General features: G+C 46.1%; 1 protein-coding gene across 4 annotated transcripts in view; it reads right to left on the bottom strand.

Annotated features, from left to right (window-relative positions):
- TOM1L2 (target of myb1 like 2 membrane trafficking protein) overlaps positions 1–19,064 on the bottom strand; it is a 562,608-nt gene that overhangs the window by 123,497 nt on the left and 420,047 nt on the right. For all 4 annotated transcript variants that reach the window (XM_086940832.1, XM_086940834.1, XM_086940831.1 and 1 more), the window contains exons 9-10: positions 17,182–17,227; positions 16,208–16,364 (exon numbers count right to left, since the gene is read on the bottom strand). In XM_086940832.1, coding sequence (XP_086796958.1) covers positions 16,208–16,364; positions 17,182–17,227 — 203 coding nt within the window. The remainder of the gene's footprint in view (positions 1–16,207; positions 16,365–17,181; positions 17,228–19,064) is intronic.

Raw genomic sequence — 19,064 nt, 5'->3', positions numbered from 1 at the left:
CAGGTCTAGGAAGTCCGGGTTGTCCACTCCCAAGATCATCTCCTCTGGTAGTGTTTTTAGTACTCCCACCCTCACAGAGCAAACCGGTTGGTTGTCCGCGGCAACGGAGACCTGGGCCACAGGATACGGTCTGACGTCCCCGTGCACACACCTTATGTGTACTACGGCTTCTCGGACATATTGGTGGGGCTGGACATACTTCTCTTGTACCACCGACTGTCTACACCCGGAGTCCAGGAGGGCTTTAATACAAACCCCATTTACCCTCATACTTACATGAAATGAGGTTCCTAGCTCCGAGGAATATAGGACGGCCTTTGGTAGGTACCCCACCTCCATAGGTTCCTCGGGAGGTCTTCTCCTGGGACACAGGCGAGCAATGTGGCCCCACTCGCCACACTCAAAACATTGGGGACCCCGTGGTACCGGAGGCTCCATCCGCAGAGGTCGAGGCCTGAAGGTCTCAGTAGCCGGTTTTGTCTTCTTGTCGCTCTTCATCAAGGACGGTTGTCTGGAGGCCTTTTCAGTTTCCCACCCCATGCCCCGAGGTTGCGCTCGGGCGTAGTTGGCGGCCATCTCGATCGCCTGTTCTACTGTAAGCCCGGAGTGTTGCCTCAACCACCTCTGGGTACCGTAGGGGAGTGCCTCCATAAACTGCTCCAAGTATATCTGGGCCAAGATCTCTTCTTTGGTACTGGTACCCGCCTTCAGCCACTTATCCGCCATCATTTTCAAGCGAAAAAAGAGGGTCTTTGGGTTTTCTCCCGGTACCCCTTTTTCCTTGCGGAACCGAAGGCGGTAGGCCTCTGAATCAAGCCCTAGATGATCAAGGATCACGGTCTTTATCACGGCATACGTAGCATTCCCCGCCGGATTTGCCACTTGATATGCGAACTGGGCTTCCCCAGTTAAGAGCGGGGCTAGGAAGAAGGGCCACTTCTCCTCTGGCCACCCCAGCGCTCTGGCAGCCCGCTCGAAGTTCATCAAAAAGGCGTCCGGATCTTCACCCTGTACGTATTTTTGCAGTGAGATGCCGGACGGGCTTGGCCCATGGCCTCTGTTCTCTAAGGTTACCGCCCCGGTGGGAGGGATCATGGTTTTCTGCATGCTATCCATCTGAGCCGCTATAGTGTTTTTAAAGAGGTCTCTGTCTGCTTGCGCCGAGGTCATCTGGCGTTCCACAGCCCATTCTAGTTTTTCCTGTCCCTTTATCAAGTGCTGTAACAGGGCGTCCATCTCGGTATCCCAGGTGGACTGGGATGTTGATCCCACTTCTGACACCAGTTGTAAAGGGTCAGGCACGTGCACCCCCGAGGTAGAGAGGTCAGGACTCAGGGCAGTATGGTCTAACGAGGCAGAGTCAGGAAAAAGTGCTCTTAAAGATGGTTTTATTTTTAGATAAGCTTTACGCCTTTTAGCAGTCACACGTAATTTGGCAAAGTCCGAGGTCTCCGTCCTGACACCTCTCGTGAATCCGGAATACTCCAGAATGCAATCCTTTAACTCGACCCTCGCGTTGGTTCAGAAGGTAGGTGGAGTCTTCAAGATGACGTGGACTCGTCCGGAGGTGTCCCAGAAAATAAAGAGAAGAAAGGCACAATCAGTGGTACGTCCGTACACGATTTGCCAGGGCCCAGGGAGTGAGGGAAACCAGTGCTCATTTAAGTTAAGCCGTTCAATAGTGCTCGTGAGGGGGGGGGGGGTAATTCAACAGGCTGTACACTATTTACACCGGATCTCTCCGCTTGCTCGGATCGCTCCTCCCCACCCAGCCAGCCACAGAACCCCGTACCTTGTCCAGCCACGTTCCTCCCGTGGGACCGTGGCAGGGCGAAGCGCCGAATCGGTGGCCTCCTGGCTTGTCGCTCTCAGCTGGGCTCCGTCCTCGTTCTCTTCCTCCTCCTCCGTATTCGCAACTCGATTCCGCTTCTCTCCGCCTCCACTCCAATACTCCTGTCGCCTCCTGGGAAACGCCGTCCGTCGTCTCCTTCTCCCTTCCGGCATTTGACTCCTCGATGCTTGTTGGGGGCGTGGTTACGCCGGCTCGTAGTCCACAGTTAAAGGGACCGTGTTCTTCCATTGGAGTATATTGCCACACACTATCGGTCTCCTTCGTGCCCCAATCCTGCAGACCGGCTTCTTCTGACAGCGTAGGCATGGCAGGAGGGGTCCGCGGGACAGCCGACCACCGATCCTCAGGTCCAGTAGCGGTGACATCAGTCTGTAGTAGGGTGACAGAAAGGGGGGTCAACGGTAGAGCAGACCATCTGCCTGCGGTAACAACGCTACTGTCATCATCCTGACCCGCCACCCCGTCACATGTGGGCACAAGTAAAATTGGCTGAACAGCAGGAAAAACAGTTAAGTAAATTGAATAATAATAATAATAATACTGTCCAAAGTCCCAATGCTGGGGGAGGAGGGAAACCCCGAGTAAAAATGAGTCGGGAGGATGCTATGAAGAAGTTTCCCTGTCACGGGTGCGGTCAGATGGGGCATTGGAGAGACGAGTGCCCTCATTTACAGGCTGGTAATGCCCCTGTAAATGGTTTAAATCCACAGGTGCAGAAAGAGGGGACCCGAAAGAACCAACAACAGGTAAAGCTGCCTCAATTGCCTCGCGCTCCTAGACCAAATTATAAGAATCAGGGTCAGCAGAATGAAAGGGCTGAGGTATGGGAAGGAGAGAATGAAAGAAATGCAGTCATTCCACAGTATTTGTTGAACGATTCCTTTCTCTGTGATGATCAAGATTGACGGGGCCTGAGAGGGGAGGACAAGGAGTGCGTACTTGGCGCCTCCTTACCGGTAGATCAGTCAGGTCCATACATTGAAGGAAAGGTTGAAGGAAAAGACGTCACCTTTCTGTTGGACACTGGTGCTACCCGTTCTACTGTGAGAACAGTAGATGTTCCTAACCTACCCCTCTCGGGAGAAGCCATCCAAGTAGTGGGCGTTTCAAATCAGATAATCAGTACTCCGGTAACCGAACCAGTGGAAATTTCCATTGGAAATTTCAAAGAGATGCACAGATTCGTGGTCTGTGACTCCAGTCCTGTGAACCTGTTAGGACGAGACTTGTTGTGCAAAATTAACTGCACCATCTTTTGCACACCAGGTGGTGTCGAAATTCAGACACCAGAGGAGGATGGCCTGTACAAATTAATGTTGTTAAGGCCAGACTCAGAAGTTAGGCACCTGTCCACTCAAGACTTACCCGAGGAACTGCAGCACAAAGTGGTACCTGAAGTATGGGATTTCACTGGAAAAGATGTAGGCTTAATGGCAAATGTAGACCGAGTTAAGGTAGCCATAAAGACAAATGCTATGTATCCCAAAATTAAACCGTATAAAATGAGTGCAGAAGTAAAAGCTGGAGTCGCAATAGAAGTAAAACGATTGCTCGAAGCTAACATCATACAGGAGGTCATGAGCAGTCCCTGTAATTCACCCATAATTGGAATTAAAAAGCCTAGCGGAAAGTACAGGGTAGTGCAGGACCTGCGCAAGGTAAACCAAATTGTTGTACCTTGCTGTCCCATTGTGCCCAACCCTGCAGTGATACTGTACCAGATTCCGTGGGATGCTGAATGGTTCACTGTCATTGACCTGTGCCATGCCTTCTTTTCCATCCCATTGCATCCCGAAAGCAAGTTCCTTTTCAGTTTTGAATTCGACAGCCATGTCTATGTCTGGAATCGTGTCCCTCAAGGGTACACTGAAAGTCCATCGATTTTCAACCAGATCCTGAAGAAATGCCTTGAATCTTTGGTACTGCCAAGAGAGTCTGTTCTAGTACAATACATAGACGACCTTCTGGTGGCATCTAAAAATCAAGCAGACTGTGTCACGGATACCATTGCCTTACTGAATCATCTAGGAAAGGGAGGACATAACGTCTCAGCAGACAAACTACAGTACTGTAAAACCTCAGTAAAATATCTGGGGCACCAGATAGAGAAAGGGATTCGGAAGGTCACTACAGAAAGGATCCAGATAATACAACATATGGACCTACCCTGTACTCAAAAAGAAGTAAGGATGTTCCTAGGAGTCGTAGGATACTGTAGGCAATGTATTGCGGGGTTCGCAGCTTTGGCCAAACCTCTAATAAAAATGACAAAGAAAGGAGTGGATGACCCAGTCAGGTGGGACGATGAAAGCATGTCCGCATGGGTAACCTTACGAAATTGTCTGTGCTCAGCTCCGGCATTGGGAATGCCTGACTATTCCAAGAACTTCGAACTGTTCTGTAAAACTAGAGACAATTGTGCGCTCTCAGTCCTAACCCAGGAGCATGGGCTGATCAGGGTATGCACCTGTTACAACGCATTTTTTACAACGCACTACCACTACAACGCAGGCATTACAACGCATACCATTACAACGCATTGCGCTGGGGGGCGCTCTAGGATAAGAGGTAAGTTTAATTTACTATCCAACACCTTCCCTAGGGTCCACGGGGACTGGAGTTAGAATAGTAAATTATACTTACCACTATCCAGCACCCCAAAGCGCTATGCGTTGTAATGGTATGCGTTGTGAATACCGCGTTGTAATGGTATGCGGAGTAAAAGTATGCGTTGTAACGTCATACATCCGCTGATCAGGCGTCCCGTGGCCTACTTCTCAGCCACCTTGGATCCAGTGGCCGCTGGATTACCAGGATGCCTGAAAGCAGTAGCTGCTACTTGCGTTAGTCTAGAACAGAGTGAAAACATTGTCATGGGACATCCTGTCACTGTATTTGTACCACATTCAGTTGTAATCTTACTGACTCGAACCAAGACCCAGTATCTCACGCCTAGTCGGCTGACTAAGTATGAGAGAATTCTGATAGGTGCTGAAAATGTAACTATCTCCCGGTGCAACATTTTGAACCCTGCGACACTATTGCCAGCTCCTCTGAATGGATATGACGAGGATGAGATGGAGCACAATTGCATAGACCTAACCGAATTTAGCACCAAGCCACGTCCTGATATCAAGGAAATAGCCTTACTTGATGAAGATGTTAAAATGTTTGTGGATGGCTCATGTCTAAGACATGAGAATGGAGGTCTGAGTGCTGCATATGCCGTAGTCACATTGGCGACAACCCTGGAAGCTTCTTATCTGTGCGAAGTAAAATCTGCACAAGTGGCGGAATTGACCGCATTAACAAGAGCTTGTAAACGGGGAAAAAACAAGAGAATAACTGTTTATACTGACAGCCAGTATTGTTACGGGGTGGTTCATGACTTCGGCCAACTTTGGTTACAAAGAGAATTCATGACATCCTCCGGTACCCCTGTCAGAAATGGAAAGGTGGTACAGAACTTACTGGAAGCAATTCAATTGCCCAAAGAATTGGCTGTGGTCAAGTGTGCGGCTCACAGATCAGGAAACTATGATGTGACAGCCGGCAATAGATACGCTGACCAAATTGCCCAGTTTTGTGCCCGACACCAAATGTCCCTCCAAATTGGCTTATGGGGAGGCGGAAACAGCTGCCAACTTATGTTGTTTGAGAGTATATCTTCCTGGGATGAATTGAAAGATCTTCAACAGGCAACAACCAGGGAAGAGAAAATTAGATGGAGAACTAACAAATGCGGAATCAGGAATGATGGTGTTGTGGTTAGCGAAGTTGGTGTGCCTGTACTACCAGATATCTTGATTGATGGAATGGCCCGAATGATACATGAGCACACACATATTGGGAGGGATGCCATGTGTCGTATGTTTGACAAGGTGTTCTATAACTCAAAGTTCAGAAATACTGCGGATAAGCTTTGTCAGAGGTGTTTAGTGTGTCAGCAATTCAATGCAGGAAAGAAGACAGTAGTTGAACAAAGTACCATTGGAAAGGCAGAAGGTCCTTTTGTCAGGATGCAGGCGGACTTTATAACAATGCCCATGTGCAAGGGATATAGGTATGTCCTGGTCATAGTTTGCCTGTTTTCCCGGTGGGTGGAGGCTTACCCAGCAAAGAAAAATGATGCCCTGACTGTAGCAAAACTGTTACTTAGGGAGTTGATACCTAGGTTCGGAATTCCGGAGACGATCGAAACAGACCAAGGTGGGCATTTTTCAAACGACGTCCTAAAAGAACTCTGTAGAGCCTTTAAAATGGAACAAAGGCTGCACTGTGCTTATCATCCAGAGGCTTCTGGAATAGTTGAGCAGATAAATGGCACCATAAAATCAAGACTGGCGAAGATGTGTGATTCCACCAAAATGAACTGGATAGAAGCTTTGCCCCTTGTGCTGATGAGTTTGAGGAGTGTCCCGAACCGAAAAACAGGCCTGAGCCCCCATGAAGTGCTAATGGGGAGAGTGATGCGACAAGCATGGGTTCCCGGCCATAAACTGCTTAGTATTTCTGATGATTTGGTGTTAGAATACTGCAAGCAGCTGGGTGACCAAGTGCGTTCTATCTCTCACCAGATTGGAGAGACTGCTGTCGAATGGCCTGCAACTCCAGCACATAAGCTGCAACCAGGTGATTGGGTGGTGTTAAAGAAACACAAAAGGACGAGTTGCCTTGGACCAAAGTGGGGAAAGCCAAGACAAGTGATCCTTGTCACCACCACAGCTGTGAAGTGCGCTGGTGTACCAAAGTGGATCCATGCCAGTCACACAAAGCGGGTAACTGGAGAAAACGGGACTGAGGCTGAAGGTAGTCCAGCTGAGGAGGCTCCAGAAGAGGGTCCGGATCTCGCTGACATTGAACTGCCAAGCACAAGTCAAGACGTTGAATGGTATCCTGCTGACGACCAAGCTTTTGATCCAATAAGAACTCGAAAATATTCCTATCTAAATAGTGAGTGGGATAGTGAAGGTGAGACAGGGCTAGGGGAAGGCCAGATCATCAAGACTATCATAAAATCTGATCCAGACGATGGCCCAGTAGGGACAGATCAGGTCATCGACACTCCATCTGAAACTCCAGAATCTGGAAAGGGACAGATAGTAGTCAAAGCAGACGTTCATGCGGAAGAAAATCAAGAGTTCGAAGAGCATGAACAGGGACAGTTAGAAATAGACGAACGTGTTCAGGAAGAAGAATCGAGTTCATTGGAAAGGCAAAAACCGATACAGCATCAACCTGAACCAGGCCAGCATAGGGACCAGGCAGAAGAAACTAGTGAAAGACCTGGAACTAGTCAGACAGGAAGGGAAAGAGACACTGCTAAAACAAAAGTGCCACAACGAAGTGAAAAAAAGAGAGTCCACGAGGAAGGCCAGATTTCCTCGACCTCTAAAAGGATCGAAAAGAAGGAGGAACCCCGATACATAAAACGACTGAGGCTAAGAATAAAAACAGTCGAAGAAAAACTGAAAGACCGAAAAAGGGCTGAAAGTGAAAAGAAAGAAGCCAGAGGAAAGTCTATCAGAAAAGGTGACAGAGTAAAGAAACAGAACAAATTGTATCGGAGCCCTGAATGGACTTACTTGGTGTTGGAAGAAATTGATGAGCCCAACCACAGTGGCAAAAGTGACAACGAATCCATTGCTGATCGGAGTTCGGACGAAGACCCTCCGTGAGAAACGACCGGAGTGAGCCTCTGGCAAAAGAGACAAAGAGGGGTTTGAAAAGCCACCTGTAAGCCACCATGTCTGATTCGAACGTATCTGGAAGATCCAGATTTAGCTGTTGTAAAACGTTCTGTAAAATATGCTTATGTAGTATAGCCATGGTAATAGTAATATGGATAGGATTAACAGTTTTCATACCTTTTATGGTTAGTAAAGAGCCTGACTTGTATCCTACTAACTCAGTGTCACAAGACACAGAAGCTGTACAGACTGAAGAAACACCACGTAGCTTAGAAAGACGTGACAATGCTGCTAGCGTACGACACCGACGACCTCACTTAGAAGCATCAGATGAGGGTGGACTACATTTTCACAAAATGAGAAACAAGACACACTTAAATGTCTTTGCAAATCTTTTAGTGCACTATGTAGAAGCTATGGAAATAGAAGACTGTTATGTCTGCATGAAGCTACCTACCTCTGTAGCAGAAGGTGTGACTTATCACCATTTGCCCCTGACTTATGGGATTTCCTGTAGTATATTAGCAAGCTTGTTTTATAGAAGCACTTTACAGTATTATTACTCAAATGCTGATGTAATCTTTTCTGAACTTCCAATTAGAGGACATTTGAACCTGGTCCATGTCAGAAGCGAGGTAACCCGTTATATGGGAGAATATTTCCTGACTATAGATAACATAGACTTAGATGAAGCGAGACAAGCTAATCTGACCTGTTCCTTGCAAGAGCAGGAAAAGATGTTTATAAAAATGGCAGATAGAAGGAGGGAGAAGTTTCAGAAAAAGGCCAATGACGAAAAGGATAGAATCCCTAGATGGGCAGAACACATGGAAAACACCTCGCAGGGCGAAGCTACTCCTGCATTATTGCTGGATTTTGAACGAAAAGGGAAACTTTGTCTCCATAGAGAAAAGACTGAGTATTATAACAATGTATTCATCGGGTCCAGCGAGTGTGAGCATAATTACAAGGTAATTGGAGGATGGGGTTTCAAAAATGGGTCAGAGCCTGTGTTTCCCGGAATCTACTATATATGTGGGAACAAGGCTTATTTCAAATTGTTTTCCCGAAAATATACCATGTGAACAACGCTGCTGCAAGCGATGAAGAAACTAATGGCTTAGTGCGTAGCAAGCGTGAAAGTGTAGGAGAAATTGTAGGTGATATTTTTAGTGCACTGATACCTGGAATGGGGGTAGTCCTGAATACTCACCGAATACTCACCGTATTTGCAAATTGTCTACAGTAGTGGATCGATTATCAACTGACACTGCTGCTGGATTCCTACTGGTCAATACTGAAATTGTTGCGATCAGATCAATGGTTTTACAGAATCGCCTTGCTCTTGATACCTTATTGGCAAAAGAGGGCGGAGTCTGCAGGATGCTGAAGGCGCAACATTGTTGCACCTACATACCTGACAAAAGTGTTGAACTAAAGAAATATGTAAGGAACATAACTAATTTGGAGAAAGAACTCAAACCATTAGAGGTTGACAGTGCCTGGAAGAGACTAACTGATGGTCTCTCCTCTGTAGGTAGATGGTTCTCTAACTTAGGGAAGAACCTTTTGTGGAAAATACTGATGCCAATATTGGGAATAGGTATGGTGGTACTGATCATATTTATATGCTGCAAATGTAAAAAATGCCGGAAGTACACTGTGAATAAAAAGGGAGTCAAAAGAAATGTTGATGAACTAGAATTAGAAGAGTTGAGAAATCAGATATATAAAAAAGTAAAGAATCACCACACTCATAGAGAAGCTGAAAGAAAACTAAACAATAAGTCAAATGATGTTGAAATGTGTGAAATAGAAGATTGAAGTTGGCATCTGTTTCTTGTGTTGTGATGATAGTAAATATCATCAAAGAGGGGATTGATGGAGTAAGGATTCGCATATACCGCGACTTGCTCTGTATCAAGAACCTCGCCTAACTTATAATCATATTAAACCAACCTGTTCGTCATTTTCTCGCCTCTTTTCCCAACACACGGGTGTCCCCAGGAGGCTTGCTTATGTGTCTTTTCATCCTAACCATGCTTGCACTATGGAAATGGCTGCTTCGCAGAAAATCCGATCTGCGCATGCGTCGGTCATACTCACGTGATGTGACGCACTCGCATTTTGGAGGGATAGTATTGCTCATGCGCAGTGATGCAAACATGGCTGCTTATTCCTAACCATGCTCCCTGCTTGCCTATGCTGCTTCTGCATATCTATCTTTTCGCACTAAAACCCTAATGCAATAGATATTATAATGTAAGGGGTGCAGTGAAGCTTTTAATGGTGTACAGTGTAATCATTTTTTCATATGATTCTAATTTGTTCTCGCTTACTTTTCATGTATCGCGTATTTGTGGGCCCGGGGGTTGAGGAGCTGCGCCATATTTGAAGCTCTTCCGTACCTGGTCACGTGATGTGGGAAAGACCAACTGCGCAGAAGCTAAATCAAGTCAGCTGACCTCAGAAGCAAGATGCGCACAGAAAGCACACCTCTGTGACCTCGAATTGTCTACAATGTTTCACTTTACTATGAACTCCATTGTCTTTCTCACACGTATACCCTGGGAACTGTACTGTAAGGGGTGGGTACTGTCACCTGCATACTAATGATGGGAACACTGAAATTTAGGAGGTGACAATGACCTAACCTCCTCGCTTGACCAATCAGAAAGTGGGACCTTGTCACTTGCAACATTAGTGGGTGGTCTAAGGGTCCTAGAAAGGTATAAGTAGTCTAGTTTAGCACAGAGAAGTTGTCCGACTTGTCCGAGTAGCAGACCTGTCACTGACCCTACGAACTCCATAGGTGACTGATACAGAGAGCTGCGGAGCACTCTGTCCTTACTGTCCACAAAACTCAAAGGGGTGGACATAGTCTTAAGTGCTGGCGAAGCACTTTTTGCTGGGGAACTTCGAAAACCCAATCGGGGTTATTGGCGGATTCCGTGCAGAGGAGGGGGTAACGCTGGCGTTGCATCCGAAGCTGTAAGGGGTTGGTCGTGCCTTGGTGAACCCAGTCTTGACCTGGAACCTGAGGGGTATCCTGTCCTATTCCTGAGCTGTACCTGCTCACTTTCTGGTATTCCAATCCTGAGGGTCCTTGTCCCGTCCTTCCAGACTGACTCTTGGCCAGGGTTAGTCCTCATTCTCACTTAGGTAAATATTAAACTGTGGGTGTACGTCTTTCCTATCACTCTTTTCTTCTTTTCTTAAATAAAGCTCTCTTGCCAGTGATATTTTCGCATTACTGTTGAAGTGATATTTCACATGCTACTGTTTATTAGTACTGTTCCCTGTTTTCCCCTACCTCTAGGATTTGTGCTAACTGTTTTATTCAGTTTGTGCCCTTTTTCCCTTCCCTTTAGAATGGTATTTGGTCTGAAGAGTAGTAAAGATTAGCATAGGGATAGTAAATAAATTTGGTTTGAACACATACTAGGTCCTTCTCACATTCCCTGCCTTAGTTAACTCATCTTAAATAGTGTGTTCCCGAATGTTCATAGTTTGCAGTGTTCCCAAAAATAGTCCTAAATGGTACTTGCTTTAATTCATAGTTATATTGTGGCTTTGATATTAATCATCGATGTACTGATTTGTATCTGCCTTATTTTGGCATATTCCTTTTGAAATTTTTCATATATATAAAAGTTCAAAACCCATTCAGGTGTCTGTGGTTATTATACCTCATTGAATGTCATTTAAGGTACTGCATGTGTAAAGTATTTCTACGTACTCTAGGAATCTTGTCACCTGTCCACTGCTAGCTCCTGATCCGTCAGGAGTAATGTGCCTGTGGTAAGTCAGGTACATGAACAGTAAGTGGTGTAAAGAGTCACCCCCGAATTACTCATAGTAGCGTGTAAACTCACCCGGTTCATGCAAGCTCTATTGACACATACACGCCAGGGCCCAGTGCGTGGAAATTGGTAAACTAGTGAGCTGGGTGACCCGCGCGCTCTATCAGCGTCACCCACGCACAACAAGGGGCACACGCTGGACCAAATTTTCTCCACCACCCCTATTGGAGTCCCCCCCCCAACCAGTACTATGGTCTGACCATATGCTGGTGACCTTTGATATTCTGCATAAATCTGGCTCCACCATTAGAGATAAAGGGCGTTCGTCACAGATACCCCGTGCTTTCCATAGAGCGTCACCTGACATGATTGAACAATATCTGAAGAATCACCCTTGCCTGTTGTCAGGTGACATTGAGGAAGATATCGATCTCTTTCAAATATGGCTTGCGCGTTGTTTGAGGGAGCTGGCGCCGCCTGAGCGGTCCCTCAAGAATTCGTCCCTTGCATCGGCGCCGTGGTTTACTCCAGCGCTTAATTCCAGCCTTAGGCTATGTAAGAAAGCCGAAAGAGCATGGAGAGCAAGTTATTTGGAACCTCTGAAGGAGGCTTATAGGTGGAGCATCAAGGCCTATCATAGGGAAATCTATCTCGGGAAAAAAGCCTACCTTGCCAGAAGGATTGAGGAGGCCATTTCTACCAGTAAAGAAATCTTTCTGGTGGTGAAGGAGTTTACTTCACCGGCTGCAATCACGCCTAAGTGCTCCTTTTCGGAACCATGGGTGTCCCAACTGGTAAGCTTCTTTGCGAATAAGATCAAAGGTCTCCAGGAAACTTTCCCTGCTGCTGCGGAAGGGGGTGTGCTTAACCCAGGACCTATCATTCCTGCGGCGGCCGCCGGGCAGCCCATTCTGTCAACTTTCCCCCCCATGGAGCTTCAATCCTCTCTGGAAGTTCTGTCTAAAATGAGATCTGGCTCCCCACTTGATCCATGCCTCTCCAAGTTTCTAGCTAAAACAGCCTACATCGTTAATCCTATTGTTAATCCGATTTTAAATCGGTCTTTGGAAACGGGAGTTGTGCCGCAAGCATGGAAACAGGCGATGGTTCTCCCCCTTTTAAAAAAAAACGTCCCTGGACCCCAGTATCCATGCAAATTATCGGCCTGTATCGCCGCTTCCGGTCCTGGCCAAGGTGGCCGAAAAACACGTGCATTCTGTCCTGGCTGACTTTGTAGAGTCACATGAGACCTTGCATTAAACCCAGTCCGGTTTCAGGGCAAACTTGAGTACTAAATCAGCACTGTTGGAGGTGTCAGAGGCCATCAAGGAAGTCCTAGATAATGGAGGGAAAGCGCTGCTTGTGTTATTAGATCTATCGGCTGCGTTTGACACAGTTTCCCATGATCGCCTCATGGCAAGACTCTTGGAGATCGGTGTTCGGGGAACGGTGTTCAGAGGGTTTGAGTCGTTTCTATCCAACCGACAACAGACAGTCTGGGCGCCTCCATACTCTGCTGCAGTGCCGCCTCTGGAGGTGGGAGTTCCTCAGGGGTCGATTTTTAGCCCCACTCTCTTTAACATCTACATGACCCCTCTCGCGGCACTGGCAGAGTCTTTGGCGCCCAGATTGTCTCGTATGCCGATGACACCCAGCTTCTATTCACATGCGGACGGAACTCGGACTTTGATGGAGATAGCATTAAGAACTGATTGGGTGCGGTATTTGCCTGGTTTCAACTTAACCAGTTGAAATGCAACTCCGATAAGTCTGAGCTCCTCTTCTTTGGGTGCCCTCATGACCCCGGATGGAAGGCCTGGAGGCCAGCTGGGATGTATCCACCTTCCACTGATTCCAAGGTAGTGAAGAATCTTGGAATCAAGATGGACAACTGTCTCTCACTGAAACCACAGATTCTTGGTCTGGTCGGACAGTGTTTTGGGATACTAAAAATGTTAAGGAAATTCCTCCCTCTCCTTTCTATTGCCCACAGGAAAATAACGGTGCAAGCCTTGGTCAGATCGAGGCTGGATTACGCGAATGTACTCTACCTCGGCCTGCCGGAGTATCTTTTATCTCGCCTGCAGGTAGTGCAGAACTCGGCGGCGCGAGCAATCTTTGGCCTTTGCCGCAGTTCTCATGCCACTGGACTGTTGAAGTCCCTTCACTGGTTGCCAATCCGGAAACGCATTAAGTTTAAGGCTCTTACTACAGCGTTTAAAGCCCTCCATGGCACCGGGGCTCTCTATTTGAGGAAGAAAGTTGGCTTTCACCATCCATCCAGAGCCTCACGTTCAGCCGCCTTGTCACTGGCCACGATCCCGTCAATCAGACGTGCGCGGACCGGGGGTCGGTCCTTTAAATATTTGGCGCCGCGGGCCTGGAATGCTCTGCCACTCGCTCTGAGAAAGATCGAGAAATTAGCCTCTTTCAGGAAAAAGCTTAAAACGTGGCTGTTCTGTCTCTAATTCCTTCTCCGCCGCAGGGGTTATGCTGTGTTAGGTCTGATAGCGCCGGGACACTCTTGCCTGAGTAACTGAGCGCTCAATAAAACTCCCGATAACATAACATCTACTTCAGACCCGAAGAGATGCTCCTTGTCAAATGGAGTATTTAAAATGGGATTGTTGGACTTTAGGTTTAAAACCAGAAATTCTTAACCATGCGTGCCTCCTTAGTAACACACTAGTGTTGATCTCTCTAGCTGCAGTGTCAACATCATCTAAAGCACATCTAATAGACAAATTGGAGATGAGCTTCCCTTCCTGCACTAGATCTTGAGCTTTAGCTTTGTGCTCATCTAGCAGATATTGGAGCAATTGCTCCACTTTGTCCCAGAGTGCTCTATCATACCTGGCTAGTAGGGTCTGGGTTTTGGCAATGAAGCAAATGATTTGCTGCTTGGGCGGCCACTCTGTTACCAGAGGCGTCTAATTTTTTTGACTGTTTGACTGAAGGGGAGGACGGGCATCCCCTGAAGTTTGTGAATTGGCCCGTTTACAGGCATTCAAGACTACCAAAGAGTCTAGTGGTAACTGCCCTTTAATAAAAGCTGGATCAGGCATTATATTTTTTGTCTATTCTGGGGGTGAGAATACGAGAACGCACAGGGTCTTTGAATATATCATGGTCATGTCTCATCATACCTTTGAGTATAGGGTGAGTCTGATTAGAACTTTGTGTGTTACTGAGCGTTTCAAATAAGAAAACTTCCTCTAGGGATTCCTTGTCTAACTGTACCCCATGATATTCTGCAGCTCTAGCAAGTAATTCTAGATATCCTACATTGTAGTCAGGAGGGGGAAGTCTTTGCAGGGTAAAGGTCTGGGTCGCTGTCTGTGGGTGAATCAGTGTTGTAGTCCTTCCAGGGATCGATCGGTAAAATATTGTGTCCCTCATCTCCATCATCATCGTCATCAGGTTGTGGTGGTGGAGAGTTAGTTATTGTAATAAGTAAATGTTCCAATGGTGGGGAAACTGGTCGAGGAGGAGGAGAGGGGTTAGAACCTACAGTCTTCCTCTTCAAGGGAATATGATAATGTGTGTCCTCTGAGGCGGTTTATTAAGAACATGACGTGTATCAGGATTAATATAAAGTTCCTTTTGTTTTGGGTCCGATTTGGGTGGTGGGACGTTGAAAATCAGAACCTGCTACTTCGGAGGAACATTTTTCGGTTTCGACACCGAGGACTTTGGTGCCGGGTGGAATGACTTTTCGGCACGGAAGGTTTTGGTTCCGAAGTAGTCTTTGATTTTGGTGTCAAGGATTTAGGCTCTGAAGCCGTTTTCGGCTTCGAGCCTGAAGGTTTCAGCTTGGTGTCCGACTCTGGCCAACTCGATCCTGAGCCGGAAGGCTTAGCAACATGTTTTGGTGCCAAACCGGAAGGCGGGGCATCAGAAACATCTTCTCAGTGCCGATCGTGGCCCGAAAGGGAGGGGTGGGGGTGGAAGCGAAGCCTCTTGCTTGGCCTGAATGGTAATTTGGGGCAAGGGCTGTTAGTTACTCAGGGGATGTTGACCTTGCTGTAAGTCATCTTCCATCTCGGAGTCCAATTCCGGAGTAGATGCAAGTTCTTCTTGTTCTTCCTCTGCCCCTTGTGAATCAAATTCATGCTCTGATCCTTCCCCGAAGACGTCCGGCGGTTATTTGACGTTTTGGCTCTCCATTTCGCGACGTCAAACCAGACGACCTCAGAGCATTTTCTTCGATCGAAACTATTTGCACGCGTCGCACTCCTGTTCGTTGTGCTCAAGAGACAAGCACAAGTTACACACTTTGTGTGAGTCTGTGCGTGGATACTTCGTGTGGCACAAGGACAAAATCTGAATGGAGCCCGTTCCATCTACTACGAGGTGGACCGACGCGGTTAGGCCGGACGGCCTTCCCAGAGTTTTCTGATCGAAAGAGATTTTCCTCCAAGGATTCGATATGCGGAGAAGTGGGATACGCATTTGAAACAATACAGAAGCAGGTACAGTGGATTGCACACCGAGGGGACCCCAAAGAATCGTTTCAAACCGGAAAGCAGCAATACACATCCAAATCTGATGGCGGAAAATAACTATCTAACAATGGAGTGGATGCCCATGCACACTATAACCGAAAGGAGTCACCTACCTCATGACTCGAATTACTTCTTTGAAGAAAAATAACTTGCAAACATCCAAACATAACACTAGATGGCAGGAGTATGCAAAGCATGTGATCTACAGCTCACATGCCTCAATCAAAAATAATATTGACATCTGAGAAATGATGTGTAAAAAGCATCTGAAAAAAATAAATTAAAAAAGTAACTGATGAATGAGGTGGGAGGAGTGGTGTTTGACAATATTTTAAAGCATAAAACATATAAACATACCAAGACCAGCAAGCTGAGTTGAGAGAACAGCAGGGGGTGTGCTACTCCTCATGGGGCTGACTGAACCTGGGGCCGTGGTAGCAACCATAGGGCTGACAACTGCAGGGGATCCTGGCCCCAGATCTATTAAATTATCCTCCGTCACATCGTTCATTACCTGCCAAGAAAAAGAAAGACAATTACATACATGTACAGTTCTCATGCAGCGAGGCATATCACCAAGAACAAGAGCACAGTGCACTCACAGTTGCCTGTGCACAAAAACCCACCTTTTGCCTATATTGTAAGCAACCTTCTATATTTAAGTTAATTTGTTGGCCAATTTTTTATTTCCATACCTAAGTATAATTTGCAGTGGATGCACAGAAAAAACAAGCATTGTCAATTAACACTTGTATTGAAGATGCTTACAAAGTGATGCCTGAAAAATCAACGCTTCTGGTTGAAAAGAGCTTTAACTACAGCTGGAGCAATGAAAAAGCATTTACTATATTTACTCTGCAGCAGATTATGGTTAAGGGGGACCCACAAAACTTTTACAAAGTACTCCAGCAATCTTAAATAGGAACTTTAGCACAGCCGCCCCTGTAACAGGTACCAAAGGCAGGACTGGAATAAGGTATACTTGTGACAGATGTAGACTGAAGCTTCAGACTTCCATTAAAGATCCTTTGAGCAAACTATCCAAAGCTTTTTGATGGACTCCTGCATCGTCACAACATAAAATATGTTGTTTGATTAAATTCATAACAAAGGTCTGGAAGGTGTGAGCCCTAAGGGAGTGCACAAATTAAAAACCAGTAAGAAATATTTATAGAGGAAAAATGCAGCTTTCTATACATTTACTTTAGAATTCTTACAATCACAAATTTCTAGGCATCACATTTTCTATGGGAAGAAATTTGAAATCTTATTGCCAGACATGTCAAAGCTGGATAAATCATCATATGTAGGACTCGTATGGATATACCAACCCCGTTAGCAGTCTGTGCAGCGCGGCCTGATCTGTACCGTTCAAACCTGGGAATGAGAGAAATAATATGTTAAAGATGTATCTATCTGTTCATGGTGCCTCCAGATTCCAGCATCACAAAAATAGATGTTTTGAGTACACTAACATTTCAAGGTGAAACAAAGTTCTTTTAACATTCTCAATAAAAAAATAAAAACAAAAAAAAAAGTTCACGGGATGTTATAGGTGAAAATGTCAGTTAAAATATATTTTAAGCTAAAAGACCACTGACATTCGCCACTTATAGTTATCTCAAAAGTAACTTAAAATAACTACAACTCATACCCTAAAGTAACTGCAGCACAAGCCCCGCCACGCACAGTGTTGTAATCAATTATATCATTTCAGATGTTGCAGTGATGTTATCAATGATGTCATAGAACAAGTCATAAGTGACATAATATAGGAGGTATGTAGCCTTGAGATAACTATAACTGGTGAATTACAGTGGTTTTATTTTAAAATAGAATGTTTTTACTGATATTTTCACCTAACCATAACGTCCCTTTAAACTTTGTTTTATTTATTGGATTTCTAAGGTTTTAATAAATGTAAAGGGACATAATATTACAATTCCTAACTATAATGTCACTTTAACCGTTGTTGTTTTTTAGTGAAATTCCAAGTTTTGTTAAATGTAAAGTAAGATGACCATCGCCATGCATAATGTCAGGTTTTGCACAAAGCCTCTACCGGACCTTCATCCGTCACTGTGATGGGAGCCAGCAATTGTTTAAAAATGTTTTAAATGGGTGCCCTGGTATCCACAATCCCCAAGACCCCAGAGGCCGGCTCCCCAGCCACCACCATGACAGGTGCTGACCATTAAAAATTTTTTTTAATAAATGGGTGCTCTGGTGGTGACCACCCGGAGCTCCTGCATGCCCTAAAACACTGGGGGTGCGGGGAGGGCACCTGCAGCCCTAGCAGGTTCCTGAGCCAGCACCCATTGTGGTACTCAGTAACTTTGCGCCTACTCGGGTGGGAACAGCATTTTTCACTGCCCCGGTAAAGTTGGGTTTCATCCCTGGGAGTGTGGGCAGTGCATGGCCTCACTCTCCAGAGCAGTGGATCAGGGATTGGGATCCCTGGGACTCTACAAATGTTATAGGACCCCTGGCAATGGGTTCCTCTGGCCTGATCGATGTCTAAGGACGGGGGTGAATTCCCCCATCCGCTTATTGCAATTATCAACCTGTAGATTGGTCCCGGGGCTCTGTCCAAGGCAGGTGGAGGAGGGCCGAGCGCCCCATCCTCTAAATACAGGCCGTGGAGGCCTCAAGAAGGCCTCTAGAGGAGTCCCATGCCCCGTCCCCAAAAAATAACTATACACCACCCCCATCCCCTGGATCCTGCCCCATCCCAGGGTAGAGGGTTATAAAACAAAAGCCAGGAGACCAACGCTTGAAAAAAATTAAATTGGATCTGCGGATCCCTTTAAAAAAGCTGTTATTAGCCCCCACCACGCTTGCGGGTGGGGGGGAGGAGAGGTGGGTAAGGAAGGAGGTCGCAGGATATCCCTACCGTGCCCTTAAAGGTGTTTCACACTTATTTTCAGGATTGAGTCCTAAAATAGCTGCCATCACATCTTTGTTGAAGCGGTGGCAGTCAAACAAGTCTTATCTCTAGAACTGTTAGCTATGCGAATCCTCTGCAGCATGATGTATCTATATGTTTTAAACCTTACATTCTTTAAAAACTGCTGAATGGATTTACACCAAATCACAAAAAAACCTTTCTGGATCAAGATTTCTGGTAAATTTGCTGTAACTTTGTTCAGCAAGAAATAGATTTAAGGACCTCCTGCCTTCTTTTTCTTGGCCCGATTGATAGATCACACAAAAA

Source organism: Lissotriton vulgaris, chromosome 10 (assembly GCF_964263255.1).
Source record: "Lissotriton vulgaris chromosome 10, aLisVul1.2, whole genome shotgun sequence".
NCBI classification, from domain to species: Eukaryota; Metazoa; Chordata; class Amphibia; order Caudata; family Salamandridae; genus Lissotriton; species Lissotriton vulgaris.
This window is presented reverse-complemented; position numbering and strand designations above follow the sequence as displayed.